The sequence below is a fragment of the Acanthochromis polyacanthus genome, chromosome 20 (assembly GCF_021347895.1).
Source record: "Acanthochromis polyacanthus isolate Apoly-LR-REF ecotype Palm Island chromosome 20, KAUST_Apoly_ChrSc, whole genome shotgun sequence".
NCBI classification, from domain to species: Eukaryota; Metazoa; Chordata; class Actinopteri; family Pomacentridae; genus Acanthochromis; species Acanthochromis polyacanthus.
Genome location: NC_067132.1, coordinates 2,448,893 through 2,476,412, shown reverse-complemented (window position 1 = coordinate 2,476,412; position 27,520 = coordinate 2,448,893). Strand labels below are relative to the sequence as shown.

General features: G+C 39.9%; 1 protein-coding gene across 1 annotated transcript in view; it reads right to left on the bottom strand.

Moving 5' to 3' along the window:
- The window catches only part of snx7 (sorting nexin 7), a 55,930-nt gene that overhangs the window by 12,346 nt on the left and 16,064 nt on the right, over positions 1-27,520 (bottom strand). The window contains exons 2-8 of the mRNA XM_022211000.2: positions 22,391-22,579; positions 21,691-21,801; positions 21,236-21,394; positions 19,480-19,678; positions 16,015-16,214; positions 15,171-15,257; positions 10,410-10,562 (exon numbers count right to left, since the gene is read on the bottom strand). Coding sequence (XP_022066692.2) covers positions 10,410-10,562; positions 15,171-15,257; positions 16,015-16,214; positions 19,480-19,678; positions 21,236-21,394; positions 21,691-21,801; positions 22,391-22,579 — 1,098 coding nt within the window. The remainder of the gene's footprint in view (positions 1-10,409; positions 10,563-15,170; positions 15,258-16,014; positions 16,215-19,479; positions 19,679-21,235; positions 21,395-21,690; positions 21,802-22,390; positions 22,580-27,520) is intronic.

The following is a 27,520-nucleotide window of genomic DNA, read 5'->3' as shown; positions in this document are numbered from 1 at the left end:
TTTCATTTTGGTCCTTGTATGTCTAATTTTCTTTCTTCCCTCATCTATTCTGCATTCTTTAAGCTCTGTGTGCCTCCTTTCTTCCTCACATTGCTCTTCCTTGATCTCTTCATTCCATATCATGTAACTCTCCCTCTATTTCCCAGTCTTCCTCTGCATCCCACCAAGGTGGCAAAAAGTCTCCCAGGTACACATGTCTTATTAGATTCTTATAGGCCATCTCTCTGACCTCCAAACCCATAAATCATTCAGAGGCCCCATGGCTACACTAACCCACATGTGCACCTGAATGACAATATTGGCATACAACAGAGTCATCTCCTCCATTGGGATTATTCTCAGTAGGAGACTAAGAGAGTGATAGTTTGCTCACTGTATACCATGGAATATCAGGAGACAATGTTTTGACTGCATTTTAAATCAATTTCAACTGGTTTGTTGTGTAGTGCTCAACTCAAGAGTTTTGCCAAATTAGCCAATGAAAATATTTCATGTAGTCTGCTATTACTGACCAGGAACCATAATCTTTACTAAGGGATGGGAAAATTTTTTTGCCTTGCATACACCTTTGTAACTAACAGTCTTCAAAAACGTGTCCCGGACAGGACCGAAATCACTAAATACGCAATGTAAAAATCATCCTACTAACAATAAGGAACTAAATCATCTCTAAATAGGGTCTCACATTTAAACACAGAGTAAAGATATTCTCAACAAAGATGGCTGATAGTGACAATGATTTTAGGTTATTCCCAATGAAAGGAGACTATCATTGGAATTAGCCAGATTCAAAGAAACATACATTAAACGCTTTAATCCTGTATAAACCTGAACTGGTTAATCATTTTTATGCATCAATGCAATGTCAACTCACCAAAACAACACAGAAGTACAGCTAAGGATTGGAAAGTTATACCTCATGTAAAAGTGTATATTTCAGTAAGTTGTATTGTTGGGTAGACGTTCTTATTCAAGTCTTGGTTGCTTGCTACAGTTCCATCCACAATACACAACACAAGTCAATACACCCCTGCACAATACTACAGAAGTTATTCAATGATTCTAATCATCAATTACACCATTAGCTAACACAATGTAGCATTAGAACACAGGAGTGATGGTTGCTGGAAATGTTCCTCTGTACCCCTATGGAGATATTCCATTAAAAATCAGCCGTTTTCAGCTACAATAGTCATTTACCACATTAACTATGTCTAGACTGGATTTATCATTTATTTAATGTTATCTTCATTGAAAAAAATGAAGGATTGTGAAGCAGAAGGCGGCTCTTGTTGCATTTAAATGCAAGATATGTGCTTATGGAAACAAGTTTGTGCATTTTGGAGCTTGCCAGGACTTTTTTCTGTTCTTCAAAAAACAGTGTATAGCTACATTATTTCTCAAGTTATGGCACTTCAAACATTGCTCCACAGATTGGTGCAAAGAAAACGCCACATGAAATCGACATAACCCCACCCCTTTCTACAAATGTTTTACTCAAAAATTTACAAGACCTGGGACCACAAATTTACACACTTGACTTAACAGCATACATATGTACAGATAAATAAATCAGACAAATATGAGATGGTCAGGCATGAACTTTCTTTAAAATTTGGGGAATTCAGGTATGACCCAGAAGAAATCTGAAGAACAAAGTGTGAGGATAACAGCAGTGCGATTGCTCTGCAATCAGTGTAACAAGACAAGTGAGTGGCTGAGCGGCATCAAGATAATGTAGAGCTGTGAGCAACAGAGACATGTAACTAAACTAGTCATGGAACATTTACTGCATATGTTGAACTGAGCCTCCAACTAGACTTCAGACAACTGCTTGTTTTGCCAGCTTGAATACAAAGTTATCTTTTACAGCTGTTTCTTCAAAAACACGCCCAAGTACAATAAGTAGGTGATGGGGTTTTTAGGAATCTCTTTGATTTTTTAGGCTGCATAGATTGAAGTTTTGACGATAGAAGTTGAAAGGCTGTGGTTTCCAAGATGCTTTCAAGTAAGAAAAACTGAGTGCAGAATTTACGACTCACACACACTATAGCCCTATGAGGCCCTGAAAAATTTTACGTTCCACATATTTACAAATATTTGAGTAACAACTAAAGTCACAGTACAGAAATTAAATATCAAGGGCGCAGCACTGAGGAAATCTGTTTCTGATTGGGTGCATTTTTCCTCAAAGCCACTTCCAAACAGTGACAAGATCAAAGAGCACAGGAAATATGAAAACAGAGAAACAGTACAAATTTAACTTTGGCAGAAAACACTATGTTCAGGTAAGACACATCACTCAGAGCAAAACTGTGATTTACAAAATAGGTGTTCACTAATTGAAAAATGCAGCACTAAAACCCTCACATGCATCCTTAACTCGTGTGAACTCAACTTTAAGATTCATTAATATTTTATTTCTGAAATACTCAAAAGTCAGAACTAAATTTATGTATGGCACAATTCATAAAGATACAGTAGGCATCCATTTATGTGTTGCTGTGTATATTCATGGTTGTATCCTTAAATTATGCCCAGTCATTGTTTTAAAGCAAACACTTTCACTAGCTGTATGAGAAATGCTTCAACACTTAGACACTGAGTGTCCTTGGTTTGCTTCCTTGTACACATTTACACACACACAACACACAACACACACACACACTCATTTGTTGTATTGCATTTGCTTGCTGAAGGGGAAAACTACTGGATGATGAGTGTTTTTGTCAGGCTTGCTGCAGGGAGAGGCACAGGAGAGAACACCCAAATATGACAAGGACACACATTCTCCCTATTATTACACTCGCTGTTAAAAAGTCCACCAAAATACCATCTCCTTCTGATGTGTTACGAGCAGCAGAAAGTGCTAATCAAGAAAGGCTGACTGAACAAGAATACTCCTTTATAGCAACACCTAATGTAACTTTTACACTGATACAGAATTCAATGGAATCGCCTTTGTTTGAAAAAGTATTTCTTTGGCCTCTCACAGTGCTAAAGCAGATGTGAAACATCTCCATTTTACATGATGTGTCCAAAAATACACTCAAAGTATGCAGACCTTGAATAATCCAGCCATTTGCTAATATCCAACAAGTCGACAATAAGTGTCAGGGTCAATGCATGATTTCTGTGTCAGCATGTCTTTAAGGGATACACGTGATGTGAATCTTGTCATGCACTTATGTCCGTGAGGGTCCATGTGGACGCTGCTGTGAACGTTTGCATGCAGCCCAAAATGTGTGACCTCATAGACTGTGTACTGTGAGCATGGCAACTGCACATTGTCAAAGGAAACGAGTGGTGCTTCAAAACAAATGCTTCATTGTTATCCACGCCTTTATAATTCAAGTAGTTCCTGTCAGACTTTGATTTGTACATGCATAAAAACAAAGGGAAGTTGCAAATTCTTCAGAAATCGTCTGCTTTGTCCATCCACTGTGTTCAACACACCTCAGGAATAATCGTACTGACACACTGCTACAGCCCAAAACGTAAGTAGCTTCTATTTCCTGCACAAAGTACAAAGTTACAGTCTGCCTTTCAGAAACATCCATGGGAACCCAGTGTGCTTTTCTGTGTGTGACTGGGGGGTTTAAAAGACATTATCTTCAAAGAATCTGAGATAGACACCATGAAGAAATAAACTCTTGCTGCCATTATCAAATTCAAATCAAATAAAGTAATTAGCTGGTAACATCAAGATTACTGAAGCCATCCCAATTATTTTTTACAACCAGCAGCTTCATCTTGAACGATATGAAATGCTGATTTAGTAGCAGCTGATTGTCCAACAATTAACTGATCCAAACTGGAGGCCTTGATTCACAACTTTGACTTTAATGAGTTTGACATTTTGATGAATCAAAGGTTGCAGTCGGACATTGCTGGATTTAAGGTGTTATGGTCAGCTGATCATTTCTTTAGAGAAGAGTTTCAACACAAACACAGCCCCCCGGTAGTCATATAGTGATGTTACAGAGTGACATGTCTTCATTTCCAGACAGTCTTGGACAGAGTTCAGTCAGCAGCTTGAAGAAAACAAAGACTACAGTTTCAGTGTATATGTTACACAATTAACTCTCTGAGGCCCAAGCACTTTCTGGGCACACTCATTGTGGGGTCAGATTTTTTCTGCAACACAAAATACTGCATCATGCTCTGAATGTTCTACGAGTACGTGGTGGCCAGTGCCATTCTTTATGCTGCCATGTGCTGGGGCAGTAGGCTGATGTTGTGGGGTGGAGCAGGACTCTTTGACAGTGGATACTGAGATGAACATGCTAGATGTGGAGGTCCTGGGCTGGTGTGGTTACACGTGGTCTGCGGTTGTGAGGCTGGTTGGATGTACTGCCAAAATCTCTGAAACGCCTTTGGAGACGGCTCATGGTAGAGAAATGAACATTCAAGACACGAGCAACAGCTCTGGTTGACATTCCTGCTGTCAGCATGCAGATTGCACGCTCCCTCAGATCTTGTGACATCTGTGGCATTGTGCTGTGATAAAACTGCACCTTTCAGAGTGTCCTTTCATTGTGGGCAGTCTAAGGCACACCTGTGCACTATTTCATTTCATTTCATTTATTTATTTATCAGGACAGTGTACAATGACATTAAGCTCAAGAGCAAAGATGTTTGTACCAGACTGTAGCTTTTCAAGCTAATTTCCATCTGTAGTCCTTAGGGAAAGGGACGGGGGCCAAGGTGCAAATACACACAAAATACCTTTGACTATTTTCAAATAGTCCCATTCATAGAGTTGCAGAATTAAAACTCATTATTCTTCAAAAACATCCGTAACATGTCAGCCATGAACAAAGAAACTAACATCAGAAGTAAGAGCCTGTCTTTTGCGTGAAATGGAACATCTCATCGCACTAATCATGGTGTCTAATCAGCATCTTGATATGGCACACCTTTGAGGTGGGATGGATTATCTCAGCAAAGGAGAAGTTCTCACTATCACAGATTTAGACAGATTTGTGAACAATATTTGATAGAAATGGTGATATTGTGTATGTGGAAAAAGTTTTACATCTTTGAGTTCATCTCATAAAAAATGGGAGCAAAAACAAAAGTGTTGCGTTTATATTTTTGTTGAGTGCATGTTGTCCTTTTTATATTTCTGACTTTGAAACTGTAACATAAGTAATTTACCCTCTGGGATCAATAAAGTATTTCTGGTTCTGATTATGAGCACAACTGTGGCTGTTCAGCCGAAAATATTCTTTGTCCAGTAGCTGTTACTTGCAGCTGAGTCTGTAATGACTTCTCCATGGTGCTGAGGACAGCAGAATGTTTTACTATTCAGACGCTCTGACGTTTTATTTTTGTGGTGTATAAAAATGAGGCATGCAGAATAAAGTGATCTTGATGAAATATCATGACTTTAAGCTTAGATTTGAATAATGTTCCTGACAGAACCAATCACTGTCAGAAAGATGAAAGTCCCACAGTTCTGTGTCTTTGCTGTTCCTTGCTCTGAGAAATGGTGTCTTTTCATGGTGAACGGCGTTGGTGGTTCTTTAACATGAATTTCAAACTCGCTGGTGGGCTTTGAGGTTTAGAGGTTAACATTAATTCGCTATTATAACTGACACATGTACCTCTGCTGAGAAAGGTCATTTTAAATCGAGACATGGAAGCATTTGAGATTAACATGTTGTGTATTTGCTGAATGGTAACAAAAATGGTATCAGCTATTAAAAGTAGGACTGGGCACATCAGCACATTAATTCATTCACGCCACAATCATCTTATCACAAGTTAACACAGTTTTTTGAAATTATTATTATAACGAAAGTTGGATGAAGAGTGTGAGAGAAATGGAGATAAACTAAAACAAGACAAGCTAACAAATGCCACAGCAAAGTAGTTAGCTATAGACTGCATTCTGATAGTCTTATGTAAGATGATGGTCTGAGGAATGTTCTTAGGATCGCAACAAATGACCGCACGTATGAGCTTCAACCTGCATCACTGGAAGGTTTTCTTGTGTGACGATATAAACCGGGACTATAGTCCCCAATGCAGCGGTCATGGGTTCAATCTGTCCCAAGGCCATTTGTTCTTCTCCCCAAGTTCCCTGTCACTCTCCACTGTCCTAAAGCCTAAAAGAGACATACAAACATGGACTTCTGGACTACAATGTTTTCTACATAGTCAGTCCCAGCTGTGGACTTTTTTTTGTGTTTGACCACTTCTCCTCTCTCTAAGGTATGTGTCCACTGGATCCATCACTTTCCCACACTTTTCCCATAGGGACACCTACGGTTTCTGCTGCTCCCTGATAAAAGAAAAATATTTCTGCTATTACCTGTTCAGAGAAAAATAAGAATACAGATGTATAAATGTTAACTTGCTGTTGCTGGGAAGGTTCCTGCTGTAATGTTACGATCGTGGCTCTGGACTATGAGGGTAACTTGTTTTTCTATAAGAAACCAGATAAAATGTTAATGCCCTTACCATGGTAAATAGCTGTGCTTTGATTTGATTACATGAATGTTTAGGCTGAGATTTACAAGAAATGTTTAGACTGCTACTGTGTAAAGGAATACTGCTGTTCAAAAGCATTTTATTTGTTTAAAGCAAATGTGATTGCATTTTTGTTCATGTAGCATCCATCCATCCATTCTCTATACACCGCTTTATCCTCACTAGGGTCATGGGGGGTGCTGGAGTCTATCCCAGCTGACTCGTGTGAAGGCAGGGGACACCCTGGACAGGTCACCAGTCTGTCACAGGGCTACATATACAGACACACAATCACACTCACATTCACACCTACGGACAATTTAGAGTAACCAATTAACCTCAGCATGTTTTTGGACTGTGGGAGGAAGCCGGAGTACCCGGAGAAAACCCACGCATGCACAGGGAGAACATGTAAACTCCATGCAGAAAGGCCCAGGCTGGGATTTGAACTGGGGATCTTCTTGCTACAAGGCGAAAGTGCTAACCACTACACTACTGTGTTCATGTAGCAGTACTTTAAAAATAAAAGTGAAGAATACACTACTTTTAAAGAAATTCATTATTTAATTTTACATTGGTGAGACAACTAGGAGACATTGAAATCAAACAATCAGAACCATGTCTGATTGGTGATTTTTGTTTTTAGCAGATTTTAAAATGCCTAATTATCCTTGAAACAGATCACATGGAAATAGACCAGCTGACCATGTATTCGTTCATGAAGCCAATAAAAGCACATTTCTATCCTAACTGCATATTTTAACTCCAGCATGACTAACAAAACCTATAACGAGTAAACGGCTGTTACCGTAACAGCTCCATTGTTTAATACACTCTCCTTCCAGCTGGCTCCATTGTTCTTTTCTCAAAGTCTAATTCCCTCCTGTCTCTGTTAGGCTGCCTGCTTGTTAATCTGGATATAGGACTGTCTCTTCCACATTGCAACTTGCTCTTCTCTCCTCTTGGGTTCATTCTCTTATGCTCCTCTCTTCTCTGTTTATATTGCAATCATTTTCACCCAGGTTATCAAAAAAGACACAGCAAGCATGTTTGTTTTTGCCAGTTCTCAAAAGAAGAAGAATACAATACTAAAAATTTAATTCTTTGACTGGTGAAAAAAACATCTCAATAGAACCTGCTTCAGTTAGCTCCTACGACCAATCCAAGCTAACGGATGCTGACAAAGCAGTGGGAGGCTAGAAAAAGATGTCAGAAAATTTCCGGCTTGCAATTTCCACACTTTGAAATGTTATTAAGGAATGACAATAAAGGGGAGCTGTGGAAGCCGAGACGAGCTCTGGAGGAGCAGGAGCATTTCCAGATAAAACTGTTTGTTCTCACCTGACACCTCATCACAATAGTCAACATCTGTGTTATCTGCCAAGCGGGCTGGGGTTGAGGAGGTGTGGTTAATAAATACTAACTTGACAACTTTTCAGATATGCAACATAGCTGCTTCATCCAAACTAATCGATAGCTGATGTTAGTTCATCGAAACTAATATCAGCTTATCAAGTTGTCCAAATACCTACATTTCATCATTTATTTAAGATCATGTAAAATATTGTCCATATTTGATAATAATTCACTGCAACTACCACTTTACCAAGAGCAAAATAAAAATTGATGACGAATAAGAAGAAAAGTAGAGAGTGTTTTTTTTACAAATAGATCCTGATCAATACTGTCTCCACATCAGGTTAGTTTAGAATTAGAAGTAGTGCAGTCGTTTGCTTTGAATGTGCTGATATGGATCCTGCTGCTGCCTGATTTTGAAGGCATTCAGTGGTAAGACTCCTACAAACAGCTGGAAGCAACAAGGTAAACTTCAACTTCTCTCAACTAGGGATGTGCACGACTAGTCGTTTAACCGCCTACTCATTTATTAAACGTTTAGTATTTTACTAGTCGGTTAAACGCTGCATTAAGCATCATGCACCTTGTTCTTTGCGCCTCTGCCTCGGCTTCTTTGTAAACAGGCGGAGCAGCCAGGGAGAGAATTGCTCCTCCTCCCCTCGCCTCACATGTACACGTAACAGGGGGCGGGGCCACACAGTTTGGGGAAGAAAGTTTGGAAAGGTGAAGTGGGAAGTTGGCGACGCTCCCGCGTAAGAAAATCGGCACCGTTTGACAGTATTTTGACGCAGCAGATGACAACAAGGTCGCCTGTCGGCTATGTAAGCAGAAACCAGTGTTGCCAACTTAGCGACTTTCCAAAGCGTCCTAGCGACTTTTTTTTGTCAAAAGTGACTAGCGACAAATCTAGCGACTTTTTCTGCCGTTTTGGAGACTGACAGGAAAACTCGGATCATTCTGCAGTTACTGTTTTCAACAAGCAGCAGGTGCTGCTGTGAGCTCCTGCCCGTCCCAAAGCACAGACTGTCAGTCCAGTAAGCCCACAGCAGTCCCAGTGTCTGAGTGAGTAGAGGAGACAGACATCACTCCGCGGCCAGACGGCAGGTGAATTGCGCATGCGCAAAGTCACTACAGATCCCATCCAGAATTACGGAGTGGAATATAAATGAAACTGTTTCTTCACTGTCATTATGTGGCTTTATAGACTAGTCGCAAATAATATTATAGACTAGTCGGTTAGGAAATTAGTCGAAATTCCCATCCCTACTCTCAACATTTTGTCATAACCCAAATTATATTCAGTATTGGTGAGTCTCATTACTGTGACCCCGTACAGCCTCTGTCTTCATCACAGTTCAGCTATGTTTTTAGGTAAAATCATCAAAGAAAGTGAATCAGAAATGTGTCTTGTCTATTGAGCAAACTGTGTCTTTTGCTCTCTGTGAGGTTGTTGAACCAACATTGGTGCTGGAATGTGGAAGTCTATCCAGAAAGTCATATGGAAATGCTACTAGATCTGATCTTTGAGGTTATTGAGGCAACTTTTGAAAAGAGTGCATGTTTAAAAGGGACTTAGTAAGGTTGCCCAAATGTTGGATCACACCACAATGACTGTTTTGTTTTAATTACTTTAGATCAATGAAATGACAAGTGACAGTGTGTGACAAAACAGTCTCTGTTTGCTGCGGGGGTTATATTTGCTTCATTTCACTTTCAAAATCAACAAAAGGGTAAGAAGTGGAGCATTGTAGTCTTTTGTTATGTCTTCAGTAGTAAAGGACAGCCTTTCTGCTGTAGCAACAGTGTGGTCTATGGTGCAGTTTTGTATATAGCCCTACTGTATAGCACACCTCCTGCAGCTTTAATGACACAGAAATGGGCAAACTAATTTCACACTATAGGTTATCTGATCCAAGCTGCTTATAGGAGATCCATTTCTGTATACTCAACTCAGCAAAGTGAGTATTAGTCCTCAGATTGTTCTTCCGCATCTCAAGCTCAATACGAGCTTGTCTAGAGGTTGATCTGAAAAATTCTGTTAATATCATCAGTATTTGTAACTAGTTGCAACTTTCAGTTCCAAACATGTGGCTGGGTTGTAAAGTATGTGGTCATCACATCAGGTGTCATACCCAGTCACATTCAGTGTCAGAAAGAAAACAGTGTTGGTAGCTAGGTGATCTGTGTTTTACAGCCCCTGTGTTGTTTAAATACGGTAACTGATTATTGCTACCTTAAATTACCAAGTCTGCCTTTTCTGTGTCCCACTTCCTCTTGCTGATCTGAATGTCTGTGCTGCTACCTTCTTCCTTATTCATGTAACTATTACATAAATACGTGACAGAAGGTGTTTCTTAGATGACTGATGACCTTCTTTAAATTGAAATCAGCTCCAAATCAAAATCCATCCTAAAATCTGAGTCACGCTACTCTAGCACAATTTTTGCTCCATTAAGCCCAATTTAACCTGAATTAAGTATTTACCCAAAGTTATAAAGTACAGTTTTAACATTCAGTGATCTTACAGTGTGATCACATCTAAAAAGTGTTTCCTTTGGTCTGAATCTTGACTTCACCTTCTCGTAGTGCTCCACATTCTTTTCAGCGGTGGAAATAAAGGCCGATCTGAGGTCAGTTCTCATGCCGTTCTGCCAGCGGGACCAATCTCCACGTAAGGCGTTGTTGGCCAACTCCACCCGGTCCGCTAAACCATCCACCTCCTCCTGTAGCTGCAAGCCAAAAACACAAGGCAATGATGTGATACTTCCAGGGAGCAGACTTCATAGTCTGGTGAGAACTTCATCTATTTAGTGAAACAAATGTAACTAAAAAAAATTTTTTCAGCCTAACATTGTGTACAAGTGGTGTTGGTTATTATCAGATGTGGGGTGAAGTTTTTGTTTTATAAAGCAAAAGAATCTCCTTCATTACAGAAACAACAACTGTCAGGCAGCAACCGACCACACTGAACAGTTCACGTTTAACCAAGGCAGTCCTGCTATTTATTTTCTTACTAAATCAGCCACTGTGTGTGCACAGGCTGCACTAAAACAGTGTTCCCATCACTATATTGCAAAGAATATTGCCACTGCAAACTTTGCTTAGCTGTGCCAAAGGCAACTGTGATTGGTTTAAAGAAATACAAACAACTCAGAGTGTTTTTCGCCTATAGCTGCCAAGCCAGTCTATACAAGACCAGCTTACAGTGTGTTGTTGCCGTCACAGTAGCTTCCACACACTGCAACGTGAACAGTAAAGGTGTTCTGTGCTATCTGTCAGCACATCCTCCAGGGTCCTGTCACTGGTTCATGGTTTGTATACCTCTAGCTGTGACAATACAGTCAGTGGGAACATCAGCACACTGAGGTGTGATCTTAAAAGTATGGAGGTCAGCAAGATTTTCCAGGGAGTTTTAGACTTACTGTTCAAGTGTTTGAGTAAATTAATCAACCTTCTGATGCAGAACATGGGTAAAGAGATGCCCATTTCCCATTGAATATGGGTCACTTTTGACCCATGTTGTGCATCAAAGGGTTAATATTACCATTAATAAAACATAAGAATCTTTATTTTCATCCCTATAACAACCAGTCTGACAATGTTGAAGTACAATTAAATAAAGACGGGAAATTGTAATACTATAAGGTCTTGCCTAAGTGCTTTAAAATTACATATCTTGCGCTTTGGTACTACACAGACAGACAGACAGACAGACACACACACGTAACATTGCTTGAACTGAAAAAGTAAAAATTAAGTTTCAAGTCTGTGGTGCTGCTAGATGAGTATGAACTCATGTCTTGATCCTTATTATTATTATTATTGTTAATAATAATAATGAGACTTTTATGGGCAACAATGTGGGTAGCAAGCAATTCAAAATTTTTATATAATAATAATCATAGACAGCATATTATTAGAACAACGTGTATATAAGTATATGTACATACATGGTTTTCATATTCATTTTCAATTTTAACATTAGCTTTTACAAATTTGATGGACACAAAAAAGTCATAGAACATAATTACAGAATCAAGGAAAAGCACTGGTAGTCACTAATAATGACTTCATAATAACGGTGGGTCCACACCATCAAGGTATGGTATTAGTGTTGTTTATGTCAATTACAGCAATCATGTGCTCCAATTTTATAAAGAAATTTGATTCATTTCTCTGAATGTGTTCCATACAGACGGTTACTACACAACCCCTGTATAAAATTTGGAATTGCAAATAAATGGACATTGTGTTTTAATATACAATGTAATAGCTCGTAGTTTAGTGACAATGAAATTATAAGAGTAGAGTAAAAACAAAAATGACAAATATCACATGCAGAATACAAGGCAAAGCAACATCAACAATAAAGCGACCTATTTGTGAAAGGACTTGGATGACAGAATGCCATCACCTTAACGGATCGATGAACCCTGCAATGTTCCATGTTGCATGCCTGAAAGGGGTTTGAGAGCCTTCAAGAACTCAATGGGATTGTGGAAAACGAGACATGTAAAACACAGAAATGCACCACAGTTACAACATTCCTTTTATTTACTATCACTCTGTTGGTGAGAAGAAATAAACCGGTGTGCTGTTAAACTAGAGCCACAGCGCCCCCTCCTGGCTGCCACAGGCAACAGATACACATTCAGTCTGTCACTGGAATGGTTGACTTACAAAAAGCTCAGAATTTCTGTCCAATAAAGATCACTTTACAAAGGTAAGAACTTCCATTTCATGATGTCTGAAGCTCAGAAAGATTCTCATTTTCTAGATCAGTGCAGGTCTAAATTGCTGCTCATCGTTGACATTCGTGGATGGCTGTTCATGTCTGTCCTAGTCTGCAGCAGACAGTGATGCTGTTTGACACATGCTGCCAACATGTTAACAGTCTTCACATGTGTTTTGTGTGTCTGGCCACTCAGTCAGGTTACGTGCTGTTCAATTAGGACTTCATAAATGGTCATACCTAAAAATAAAAGTCTGTTAGGCTATTAGTTTGTCATGTCATGTCATGTCGTGAAACATCTCTCTCACAAATGATATGCACTGACCTGAGACTGTTGCTGCAGTACAGGCTCTCAGGAGCACAGGTTTCCTTAAGTGGACTACTCATTCAAGTCAGACTGGCGAATAAATTTATTTTTTATTGCAATGAAATATTTCTGAATGACAAGTTGAGGTTCGCTATGCAGGTACATTTTAGGATTATTAGCCTATGCACATATGATGACTGAGAAAATGCGTCTATCTATCCATCCCACATGCTATAGAGCAGGGATGTCAAACATGCTGCCCACGGGCCAAAACCGGTCCACCAGAGGATCCAATCCGGCCCGCAGGATGACTTTGTAAAGTTTAAAAATGATAGAGAAGACATTAACTGTGAATTGTAAATTTGTAAAACTATAAATTTAAAATCATTTATAGACCTTGATAAGTCGTTTTGATCATAAACTAAAATGCTAGATTTCTCATTGTTCTCATGTTGTTTTGTGTCTCATTCTTTTGTCTTGTTCTTGTTGGGGTTTTTGGTCTTTTTTTTTTGACTGACTTTAGTCATTTGTCTCATGCTTCTGTCATTCTGTCTTGTTTTTGTTGTTTTGCGTTTCCTTTTTGTCTTGCTCGTGTTTTCTGACTTATTTTTGTCATTTGTTTGTATTGTGTCATTTGTCTAATTTTTTGTCATTTTGATTCTTATTTTTGTCATTTTGTGTCTCATTTTTGTAATATTTTGTCTAGTATTTGTTGCTTTTTGCCTGACTTTTGTCGTTTTGATCATAAACTAAAACACTATATCATTCAGTTCCAGATACCTGAGACTAAATGATCTGTGCCTTTTTGTAGACACACTGTGATCTGTGACAAAGTTGAAAAAAACCCCCCAAAAAACAAAAAAACAAAAAGGGGGGTTGGCAATTCTTCTGCAACTTGATGGCAACACCTTTGACCAATTGCACTTGAAGCACTTTTGCACTTACTACAGGTTTTTCCTTATGTCTGAATTCTTGCTTGTGTTGTACATCGCTTTGGACAAAAGCGTCTGCTAAATGAAACTGTAGAATTGTAAATTGTAGAATTGATCTGGAAGTTGTAAAGTGTAACTGATAAACTAAGGCATAATGTTGTTGAATTTTTTTTTTCTTGAGAAATTTCAGGCTGTTCATAATGTTTTGTAAAAAAGATAGTTCATTAAATGTGAACATTTTCGGGATGTACTTTTTTGCACTAAAACAAAGGAAACATTGGGAGTTGGAGTTATTGATAGGTTATTATGCTGTGATTTTACTGTTCCAGCTCACTTGAGATCAAACTGTGCTAAATGTGGCCCCTGAACTAAAATGAGTTTGACATCCCTGCTATAGAGAGAGATATATATATAACTATGACTCACAAAGATGCTTTTTTATGGGTTTAATTAATGAGCAGAGAGGGGAGACTTTAAATAAAAGCTAAATGAAAGACTCATTTAGATCAGTTTGTTCTCACATCCATCTTTTGACTAAACTACCAGTGGAAACATTAATAAAGGCATGTGACATTTTCCTTCTTATTACTACCATCTGTTGAAGACAGTAGTAGGCTGATGTGCTTTAGAAGCTAGTGGATGGAATTAAAGCTGGCCCACTCACACACACTCACAGCTAATTAAAGCAGGAATACAATATAAGTCTGTGGGGGAAATATCAGTCCCACTTCTTAACTAAAACCTCACAGATGGATTTTGTTATTAGCTGGGTGAGGGGAATACACACCTGAAAATCAACAAACACTCATATATACTGCATACAGATGCAAACACCTTGAGTAACATTTCTAAAAATAGCACTGTTCTTTGTTTGCCTAACTTTCCAACTTCACTCTTTGTGTTCTGACATTGTGAAGCAATTCATCATCTGAAAAGGATATGGAAATTTTCATTACGCTACGATTAGCTGCCTGGATTATGGTGTGAAATCATATTGACACTGAGCTGAGGACTGCCTTCTAGCCAACAAGCCTGGTTATTTAGATAATTCTCACAGGGAGCCCTTTTTCCTCCCCAATATGAGGTGAAGAGCAGCCCTGTGGGAGAGGGCCTCACTTCACTTATTACACCTAATCTCTGGGACTGGAAGGTGTACAAACACATTGACTGGCTCAGGGGGATGCAGGGAGGGAGAAGAGGAGTGTGTGTGTGTGTGTGTGTGTGTGTGTGTGTGTGTGTGTGTGTGTGTGTGTGTGTGTGTGTGTGTGTGTGTGTGTGTGTGTGTGTGTGTGTGTGTGTGTGTGTGTGTGTGTGTCAGTTTTTCTCTCAATTTGTGTGGATGTAAAATGATATCACTCATACTTACTGCTTCTTGGTCGACTTTTCTGGACACCAGGGCCTCGTTCTTGGCTTCAAACTCAGCCTGGACGTTGTCTCTGCGTCTCATCACAGCCTAGCACACACCAGTAAAGAATTATTTTCAAGACATTTTCATTTTCCAGAAGTCACTCTTTGTTGAGGAGCCCTTTTCATGTACAGTCAATGTTGGTGAGGTTTTGTAAATATAAGCCTCACACTCTTCATTAGAACAAGATGATCACTGTTATTCCCTTTGTCTAGAAGTGACTGTATTGTTGTGGCAGACCAGTGTTTATAGGGGTACATATGGAATATGTTAACATGACAAAGTGTGAGAAGCTGAATTTCTTGCAGTAGAGTACCCGACGAGGAACATAGATTTGACTGTCTTGTAATTCTGAAGTCTCTCAGTGGAGGACAGAAGACTTAATGCAGAGTTATGGAAAATGGGCTTAAAAATGAGGACAGACTAAAGAATGTTAAGGCATATGAGGATCACGTGTCTTCACAATATTGGAATAATTATGTTATATTAATTAATAATTAGACTAATAAATCGGCTATGCTAATTGAGCAGCTGAAAATCTTCAACAAGCATGAAGGATTGGAGATGTACTTGAAAGCTACGTGAAGACCTTGTTAGTTTTTAAGCACAATGTAGTCACATTATTGTTGTTTTTTTAATCTGGATTAAAATTCAAGCTGACAACAGGTCTAATCAGCCAAAGTAAGTGGAGCCACTGCTGGCTGAAGATGAAATCCGTCTCCTCCTCCTCCTCCTCCTCCTCCTCCTCTCCCCTCTCGTCTAAATCCGCTCAAGGTCAGATGTGAGTAGTGTGGTCTGGCCTCACCTTCACGGTCTCAGCACAGAGGACGTACTCATGCAGCGTGGGGACTAGGACCTCAGTCAAATGGTGAATCTGCTCTTCTGTTTCCTTACTGCAGCGCTCCACACAACTAGCAATGGCCTTCAGTGGCTGTGACAGCTCCTCCTCTGACTCCGCCCACTGGGTGTAGGTGGGGCTGTACTGCTTCAGCTCATCCAGATACTCTGGAAGGACACAGGGCAAACACAGTTAGGTCCATATATATTTGGACACTAACACAAGATTTGTTTATTTACTTTTTTAATGAAAAATATTCCAACTATAGTTCTATAATAGTATATAATATATAATATTCTATAGTTCTAGACTTTAAAATTATTTTAACAGTTTTTAAATGTATTAATGGTCTTGGGCCTTCATATTTATCTGATCTACTTTTACCTTATGAACCCTCACGGACCCTCAGGTCCTCTGGCACTGGCCTTTTGATAATTCCCAAGGTGAATACAGTGACACATGGCGAGGCAGCTTTTCAACATTATGGCCCTCGCCTGTGGAACAGCCTGCCAGAGGACCTGAGGGCTGTAGAGAACGTAGAGACTTTTAAATGCAGGCTCAAGACTCACCTTTTTAAACTGGCTTTTACATAATGCTTTTATTTTATCTTAATGCCTTGATTTATACTGTTTATTCCCTGGCTTTGCTTTTATTTCTATATTTATTTTATTATTTTGTATACTATATTATTATTTCACTATTTTAGTATTTATTTTACTATTTATTTACTATTTTACTATTCTTTATCTTTTAGTAGCTATTTTATTCTTCAATTTTTAGTTTTTACGTGTTATTTTTAACACGCCTATTTTAGATTCCAGTGTTTCCTCAGTGGGGAGCCGTCTGCATCTGGGGCTTTGGCAGGGCCAGGGCCAAGTGGCCCTGGAGCTAGGTGGCCTGTTGGCCCTGATGGGGCCTGCTGCTGCCCCGGGTGCAGGCGACTCTCATTGATGGTGTTTCCTCTTTTTGGTGCTTCTGCTCTCAGTCAATACACACTATTATTTCTTTTACAATAGTGTGCGTGTGCGTGTGTGTCTGACTGTCTGCGTGTGTATGTCTGTGTGTTCTTAGGAAGTATGCTGTGGGCAGGGTTTGGGAGGGATGTGGGCCATTGTCTTTTTATTGTTTTTTATTGTTTGTTTTTAAATTGTTAAGCACTTTGTGCTACTTTTGTATGAAAAGTGCTATACAAATAAACTCTGATTGATAATGGACAAAGTGCAGACCATCATCTTTCATTTGAGGGTATCCACATCCAAACTGGATGGGAGGTTTTGGAGTTTCAGCTACTAAACATGTGCCACCCTAGTTTAAAAGGGACCAAAAATAATTGGACAATTGACTCAAAGGACATGTCATTGACAAGTGTGGCCAATTCCTTTGTTATCAAACATAAAAAGGCCTAGAGCTGATTAGAGGTGTGGTGCTTCATTTGGAAGATTATGGTGTGAAGACAACATGCGGTCAAGGGAACTCTCCAAGCAGGTGAAACAAGCCATTCTTAAGCTGTGAAAACAGACAAAAACCCATCTGCAAAATTGCTACAATATTAGGAGTGGCAAAATCTACAGTTTGGCTCATCCTGAGAAACAAAGAAAGCATTGGTAAACTCAGCAACGCAAAAACACCTGGACGTCCACAGAAGACAACAGTGGTGGACGATCACAGAATCATTTCCATAGTGAAGAGAAACCCCTTCACAACAGCCAACCAAGTTACAAACACTCTCCAGGAGGAAGGCGTGTCATTGTCCAAGTCCACCATAAAGAGAAGATTGCATGAGAGTAATCCAGAGGCTTCACTGCATGGTGTAAGCCACTCATAAGCCTCAAGAACAGAAAGGCTAGATTGAACTCTGCTAAAAAAAAAAAAAAAAATTTAAAAATCTAAAAAAAAAAAAAAGCAGCACAGTTCTGGAAGAACATTCTTTGGACAGATAAAACCAAGATCAAACTCTACCAGAATGATGGCAAGAAAAATGTATGGGAAGGCATGGTACAGTCATGATCCAAAGACACCAAATCATCTGTAAAACATGGCGGAAGCAGTGTGATGGCTTCCAGTGGCACTGGGTCTCTGGTGTTTACTGATGATGTGACAGAGGGCAGAACCAGCCGGATGAATTCTGAGGTGTTCAAATCCAGCCAAATGCAGCAAAATTGATTGGGTGGCATTTCATAATACAGATGAACAACGACCCTAAACATACTGCCAAAGCAAGCCAAGCCAGTCACCTGATTTCTACCCAATCGAAGATCTATTTCACCTGTTAAAGAGTAAACTTCAGAAAGAAAGGCCCACAAACAAACAGCAACTGAAAACCACTGCAGAGCATTAAAAAGAAGGAAAGCCAGCCTCTGGTGATGTCCAGGAGTTCAAGACTTCAGGCAGTTACTGCCAGCAAATGGTTTTCAATCAAATATTAGAAACTAACATTTTATTTTCAGTAATTTAATTTGCTGAGCCCATGAAATGAAGGGATTGTGTTTAAAATTCTTTAGTTCCTCACATTTTTATGCAATCCTTTTGTTCAACCCACTGAATTGAAGCTGAAATTCTGCACTTGAATCACATCTAAATTGTTTCATTTAAAATTCACTGTGGTACTGTACAGAACCAAAATTAGAAAAGCTTTGTCTCTGTCCAATATTTATGGACCTAACTGTAACAGCATACAGCTGGTCTCACAATACAGACGTTTTGGGCTGGTGTACCTCTATTCACCCCTGACAACAGTCAGAGAAAACGACTGGCCTGGGACCTTGGATTAAACCACTGTTCGGCTCAGGTTATTTGGTAATGTGAAGGATTTACAGATCCAGTCTGAAATCTGCCAAACTGCTCACAGATTCATCAGATTATATTAAAACACGTTTTATATTTAAAGATTAAAATCGGAATGGTTACAGTTATCAAACAAGCACCCAGAGCACCTGCCAAGCAATGCAAACTAATATAGCCTTTAAGGTTGACATGAGCTACAGAAATTAAACTAAAAGAAATATCAAATGAAGCATTGTCATCAGAGCATTGTCAGAGTAGTGAACTGTCTGTGGCATCATTTTTGGAGGATGGCCACTGCGGCTCTGGTGAGCAATATTATGACTTGTTCTATACCTTTTAGCAGATTTTTAGATATTCATGCAGTGAGGCAGATTGTGAATCACATGACTTACACGGCCTATTTTAGTGACCACAGAGGACTTGTGTGTCAGTGATCACAGGTGTGCTCACTTTTGCTGCATTCAGTTTCTACTGGTCCTGTATTTACAAAATAGTCTTTCTAAAGAGTTACATGTTGTCTCATATATCTCTGTATATATTTGTTTTTTGTATTTAATTTTTTAAAAAGTATTTACAATATGCATCCCATTTGATATATAGAGAGGATTTCTGTAATTTCTGTGTATAACCTCATGTCAGCTGCAGTACCTCGTTGTTCCTTAATGATTCTTTGGGTGACTTTGTCCACAGAGCAGATCTTGTTACTGAAGTTCTCCATGTAGTCCTGCATCACAGTGAATTCCTCTGGTCGGCTCTTAAGACCTCGTACCGAGTTGGCTACTGCCCTCACTGTCTCCCCCATCCTGCTCAGGAAGCCTGGACCCTGTTTCCTTTGAGACACCAGGTCCTGCAGGAGGTCCGTCATCATCATCAACATTATAATCATCAACATCCAAAATGCTCTGACTGATCTAAATGACATAACAGGATTTGAGAATAAAGCTGAATATTGACGAAGTGTGATGAGCTGCAGGTATTTAGCTCTTTGAAATCTAACAGCTAATAAAACTTTGGCTGAACAGAATTCGATGTTGGTGCTCAGAAGTCCTGATAGCTGCTTCACAAAAGAAATTATAGTCTCTGTGAGATTATGTAATGACATAAAGGTTACATATTTGAGGTAAGCATTAAAGCATTAGTTCAACATTTTGAAAAACAACTATTTTCTTTGTGACTGCGGTGTTCAGATCATTATGGACCTCATGTCTGTTTGCTACATCCACAGCAGGATTCAGGGTGTGGTCAGCGCAGCTTAACATAAAGACTGGAAGTTTAGAAAAACCACTACAGGAGGTCTTGGACTTACGTCGGAGTTCTGTTCCTACGATCGACGGAAGTCGGAACTCCAACGAAAATGTAAACAAAGCCGCTACATGCATCACGATATCGTTCAGTTCTTCAGAAAAGTCATGAATATCAACGACTTTCATGCATGTATGAATCATTTTACTAGAAGATAACAGATGACGAATGATGTTGTTGTTGATATTGAGGTTTTATGTTGTTCAGTTCGAGATTTACCCAATGTCAGTGAATGTGCTGTTTTCTTAGCTCACCTCTGATTGGCAAAGAGTCAGCTGTCATGTGTGTGTTGTTCCGTGTCGGTGTGTGTGTCGCGTGAAAGAGAGCTGGGAACGGTGGCTAATTCTAGAGCTAAGTTACAGGGTTTCTGTAGTTATTCTGGCGCTGGCTACGGCCCACAGTAGCCTGTGTGAAGGTTCAATAAACAACCAGAGAACCAGATAAAGTCTCACTCATTCATCATTGAGGGTCGCGACAATATGTTGACCTGTTTTTACAACTTGACCGATGTTCATCGGTGTTTGGCCTGTTCCCAGCGTTTTATTACCTCCGCCAGGAGGTTATGTAATCATCGGAGTTTGTTTGTCTGTCTGTCTGTCTGTCTGTCTGTCTGTCTGTCTGTTAACAGCATAACTCAAAAAGTTATGGACAGATTTTCACCAAATTTTTACATGATGTCCGGAAGACCAAAAGTAACAATCCATTAGATTTTGGAGGTGCGGCGTGATGACGTATTCATCCGCTCCACTTGTTAACTAGTTCCACATAACCAGTTCAGACGTAACGGCGAAACATCGTAGTTTGAGGACCCGCTGTAATCTACTGTACCCCCAGTTCCAAAATACATCTCTAAAACTTACTAATTGACACTTTGTATCTTCTTAGTTTTATCCATACACAAACAGACAGATCGTTGTTGAGGGTGGGGGTTACTGTATGTACTGAAGCTATTTATTACACAGCGACTGGATTTCCTATTTTCTGAAGTATATAGGATGTTAAAGTGCGTGGTGAAGCTACTTGGAATCTGAACCTGACATATGACTACTCTATATTAGACATACTCCACTATACAAGATGTCTGTGTGTATGAGAAAGAGACCTGTGCAGTGAGGAAGACTTTGAAGTGCTGGCTGTAGGACAGGACAGGATGTTCGGAGATCTTGTTGAGGAATCGATGCAGGGCTTTCCTCCTGGTCTCAATGAAATCATCATTGAAGCGCTCAACCATGCCTTTCATTACAAATTTCTCTGGAAGAGGCTGGAGACACAGCAACATACAAACTTAGAACTAAACAATGTGACTGAAACATGAAGAGTGGGTGGATGTGTAGCTGGCACACCCATTTGTTTTGGTCTGAGATACTGCCAATCTATAAACATCCAGTAGTTCTGAATGTCACATACTGTACCTTTCAAAGAAATCAAAACTCTGCTGAATCATTTTGACAACTGTTTTGAATAATGTAAGCTATGACTTGTGTTTAATGAGTTAAGACATTCAAAAACTATGGCATTCTTCACATGTTATGATGCAAATGACGTGGTGATACACACATGGACAATGAGCATTGGGTGGTTTTCTTCCAGTCTGCTCCGGAGCCACAAGAAGTCCTGATAGCGTCGTCGTACCTCATACTCACTGGAGTCAAACTCACTCCGTGTGGTCTGGAGAGAGAAATTCCAAATGAGTACCATCACTACGAAGCCTCATTCCTGTTCCTGGGGACTTGTCTGAAATGTAAAGAAACAAAGCAAAGCTCTGCCCGACTTCCTACAAATTTCATACTATCTTCCTCACTATCTCTGTCCCAGGTATTTTGTTCTGAGTCAAGATTTGTACCACTTTTGTACAATGATACTGAAAACGCAGCTAAGTTTCCTCATTTACCTTTAAAAAAAGCTTGATACAAAAGTAATAAACTGCTAAAATAATTAATAATGATAGTTACTAATTTGCTGTGAAATAGTAAACTCAGTATGTGAACATTTTACATACAATAAAAAGTAAATCCAACGTGTATACAATAATCCAGTCAGAGTACATTTAAGAAGACAGTAATGAAGGTGTGGCTACATACACAGCTGCACATCTAGGACTGATCAGTGTTTTTGTTTTCGGTGAGGACAGAATAGTTTTTGTCAGTGGTCATAATGTTGTGGGTGATCAGTGGATTTTAACCACTCAGTAAGTAACTTCATACTCTCGATACATCATTTTACCATTGTGTATGCATGTGTAGTACGACCTTTTCACCTTAGTTACAACTCTGTACATGATGAAGGTCTCGATGGCAGTGACATTACTCTCTGGGTTGTCAACAGTGACAAAGATGTCTTTCGTGTAGGCACCCAGCTGGTCCTCCTCATCCTCCTCCAGTCTGTACTGGTTGACCATGGAACCAGGAGAATTTGGCATGGGGCTTCCATCTGCCAGGGAAGAGTTCTGGACCAATGACAAGATGTTCTGTTAGCTGACTTTGACTTTCAGTCAAAGCAAGACCTGTCTGACTGTAAACAAAAAGCTGACAAAACAGATGGATTGACATTTCACTCCTTAGTTACTAATCCATATTAGTGGAAGCTATCCAGTATAGGTATATTAGATAACAGGCTATATTATCTTCCCAAGGATGATCTGTAATTCAACAAAACTATTAAATTAAATTTCATGAAACTTAGTGTGAAGGTACAGCAGGGGTACAAGAAGAATTTATAGATTTTGAGCTAGAACACATTTGTGAAAAGTGTGACACAGGGCATTAGTCTTGTCAGACAGTGCGCTCCTCGAATGCTCTTTTAATGTTGTATCATTGCTGTTTTGCAATATCCTCTGTGTTGAGAAATCTGCTTAGTAGAAATAAAGCTGCACTTTCAGAGAAACTGACCCACCCACTATACAACCTCAAGTGAGAGGACGATGTGGTCTTGAAGGTGTTCAGGCAAAAGAACTGGAAACAGCCATGACAACAATGTCCATCCCAGTAGCTCTTAAGCACTGCACCAGCAGTGAAGGTAACTGCAAGCTGTTCCAGTCTGCTAAGAGATCTGTAATTATCAACAATGCATTCTACGATCAAAGACGATTTGCCACTACGACACTGGCTATATTTCTAGTTTCTCTTTAATCAGCCAATGAGGATAAAGCTCAGGGTTTTCAAAGATATGGTTATTTCACCAACAAGGAAGGGGATCGAGGCCTGGTGTTCAACGTGCTATGACAATAACGGTTTCGTTAACTTTAGAAAGTAAGAACACTGTTCTATTGCACATTCTAACTCATCACTGTAACACGTCTCATCTATGTGAGTCTATGATGCACTCTTACTTTACAAATCAAAAACAGTGTTCTAGCTGTTGGAGTCTGTAGCTCTGTTGTTCAGACTTTTAGTTTCACTTTCAGAGCATAGAAGGATTTAGTGATTTGATGATTGCAGATTAACTCTGTCTTACTTTATGTTCACTTTTTGTCTAACTGAACGTTAGTGGTTGAAGCAGAAGAGGTACCTTAACTGTTTTCTTCACTAAACTGCTAAAATCACACTGTTAAAACACTGTCCTGCATTAGTGTTATATTGAAAAGTGAAAAATGAAGCACAATGTACTGACATTTACCAACAGTTATGTCACTGCTATGATCAGGAAGAAAATGCTAACTATCACCTACTGCTGAAAGACAGTTTGTTGGGATGGTCAAGAGTAACCCGGGAATCACAAAAAAGCAGATTTACAATGAATTACAAGCTGCTGGAACACAGGTGCCAGTGACCAGTCATGTTTCACCATGGAGTAAGAGGCTGCCATGCAAAAAGGAAAACCTTTCTTTAGGTCACACGGTCAAAGAAAAGGCCTTCTGGAGGAACATTTAATAGTCAGATGAAACAGAAATTTAGCTTTTTGGCCACAATGACAAGGAATATGTTAAGAGGACAGATGGTGAGGCTTTTAACCACAAAAACACCAAACCTACCATCAAGCATGATGGTGGTTGTATTATGCTCTGGGCTTGTTTTGCTGCCGGTGTAACTGGTGCTGTACACAAAGTAAATGGAATAATAAAAAGCAGCATTATGTATGCGTATGTATAGTGTATCTATCAATCACAACAGCCAAAGAATAGATGTTTAAAAAGCTGTAATCCCAGACACCATTCAATGACAGAGTATATGACTACAAATAGGATGTTTTGGGATAACTACATAAGCAAAAATATTTAAATAATATTTAGCAAAATGACTGAAAAAAGGCCAACCAGTGATCAGGGAGCTGCTGTCCTTTCACACTGACAAGACAACCAGGTAGCTTAAAGGGACCAGAACTGTATGGAACTTTCTGGGCTGTCTATTCTTGCATATTAGATACCAAATATTGTGTGCTTATTGTTTTATGGAAAGCATTGCCATGTCTAAATAAATCCATAAATGAATAATAATGCAACATCTTAAAAGCACCCGTTAACAGCAGTGTATATTAATGAAATATCTATGGTTTATTGAACTAGTATTACTGGCGCTGATTAGTGAAGGTAAATAAAAAGAATATGACAGGCCAGGATCTCCAGCATAACAATTTGGTGCTTTCACCAATATTGGTAGTTGCAGATATAGAAGCGCTGGTTTAAATATCAGATTATAGATTGCAGTAGAGAAATGGCAAAGACATGGTTAAGGTCATTCAAATGTTTGCCCTTCACATAACACTGAGTCTATCTCTCATCCATGGGACTGAAATAAATATTTCAGTCTCATGGATGATACTTACTGCATAAAGTAATTTGTTGCAAATGAACAGTATATAAATTTCTAGGAGCAGTATGATTAGAACCATGACTGTCATGACTTTCAGAAGTTTTAAACAGTGAAACATTCACTTTAGCTTTGACTACTAATTCTGGGAACCATCTGGGCCCTGTGCGTGCACTGTCAATTTGCAAACATATCCAGATGGTCTGTGGGTAAGAACTTGATTAGGGATAAATATGCTTAGTGAAAAAATTGGACTACATTAATCCCCAATTAGTCCACCCCCTCTTACACGCAGACAGCAATGTACACCAATGTACATTCAATAACAAAGACAGAAACTGTTGTCCTTCTCAATTCCCTAGCCCAAAGCAGTTTACACAATGATGCCAGCAAGAGAAAATGTTTTGATTTCTACATGATAAATATTCTGAGACACTGATAGCAAGGAGGCGAAAGAAAGATCATTCATACATTTTACATTTTATTGGGTTCAGAGTAGGGATGTGCGCGACTAGTCGTTTAATCGTTTAACCGCCTACTCATTGATTAAACGTTTAGTGTTTTACTAGTCGGTTAAACGCTGCATTAAGCATCATGCACCTTGTTCTTTGCGTCTCTGCCTCGGCTTCTTTGTAAACAGGCGGAGCAGCCAGGGAGAGAATTGCTCCTCCTCCCCTCCCCTCACACACACACACACACGTAGCAGGGGGCAGGGCCACACAGTTTGAGGAAGAAAGTTTGGAAAGGTAAAGTGGGAAGATGGCGACGCTCCCGCGTAACCCCGAATTCCCACATAACGCTAATGCGCCGCGCTCTTGAATCGTACTGTGCAGCACTTAGAACCCATTCTCTTCTATCAGACAATTTCCACTGCACGCGCTGCGGAGAGCCAGCACCACGTCCCTGAAGCACCGGCGCGCGCCACGGCGCTGGAGATTCGCTTCAGGTCTATTTTCTGAAATTGGGGGTTATGTGGAAATTGGGGGTCAGCGAGTTTACACAGTCGACAGGCGACCTTGTTGTCATCTGCTGCGTCAAAATACTGCCAAACGGTGCTGATTTACGCTCTGCTGGCCTGCCCCTGTGGCTCTCAGCGGCGAGACCGAGACGCCCCGTCTGCCCCAGTTGCCCGACCACGGAGCCCATCGCCGGGTTCGCCGGCCCCCGCCACCCCCGGCCGCTAAATTGCAGGTTTTCTGGCTTTATAGACTAGTTGGGTAATTTCCCCGGTGGGGAAATTAGTCAAAATTCCCATCCCTAGTTCAGAGTAATAACATGTTTCATTTCAACATTAACTGGTAGTAGGTAGGATGTACCCACGGGGAGGTGTTGCAGATATAAACATAAAACTCAATTTGAACAAAGCCAAAAGAAAATACTGATGAATGAACAAGTTTAGTGGAAGGTATCTGAAGCTGTAGGGAAAGTTAGGACAAGAAAACTGTGGCAAAATGCAGAAAAAACCCAATGCAAAGTCAGACTCAAACAGGGAAATGGGCCAACATGAACCACTGGGGTCATCTAACAAAGGTGAAATCAGACAGACCACCCTTACAGCTAATGACAACGCTGTGTTGGGTGCCATTGTGGTGCTTCACTTAGAGCTAACTGGCATCGAGTCAGAGATCTGTAACAAAATCGGGGCTAAAATGTCAGAGGTTGCCGCAGTGCTATAAGGGAAAATCATAAAGTTAAAAGTAAAAAATGACATGACTTTAGCAGCATCTCAGGCTCAAACAGAAGCACATAGCCAGATGGTGAAGAAGCTAGCATACATGGTCAGCAGCTCCTCAGAGACACTGCAGGAGTTGGAGACAAAGTAAAGAAAGTTTATGGGAAGTTTAAATCCTTTGCAGGATCCCTCCTTGGTCAGCATGCACTCTTTGCAAAATGAAACAGAAGAGCTGCAAGCCAACATTAACCACATACATGAATTTTGGACTGCGTCCATTCTTGCATTTACAGAAATGTAGTAAACTGAAAAAGGATCGAATATTAGTCTATTGTTCATCCCCATCTTGGCTCTGCTGACCACCACACCATCTTGTTAGCACCAGGCTACACTATGGAAATAAAGACAACAAAGAAGGTTTTTTAAAAAACATCAAGCAGTGGACAAATAACATCATTGCAAATTGGCAGGGATGCTTCAAATCCACAGACTAGGATGACCTCCTGGAACCCTCAAGCAAAATTGAGCAAGTGGACACAGTGCCCTCACACATCTCCGTCTGTGAGGACAATATCATTCCCACTAAAGAGGTAAGAATCCCACCACTCACTGCTCCCACCATCCACAGGATGATCCAGGTGACAGGTAGCAGCCCAGCATCCCACCCCAACAACCTCAGCTCCTTTTTTTCCAGATTTGAGACAGACTATGCCACCCAAATAGATGCAATCATCTCCTCCCTCATGCCCAGGGACGGCTGGTATAAATGGGTTAACAGGGCTAAGCCCTCCCAGGCAAACACAAAAAAGATGAGAAAATTATTTTTCAAATAACTTACAACAGATTGTTTTAAGTTTAGGTGAAAACAAAGGTAGCAACAGCACCAATCAGTCAAAAGAAAAACATAGAATATCTCTAAATGGGCTTATGTTTTACAGCCCCAGCAGATATTGTCAGCTTTCATTCATTT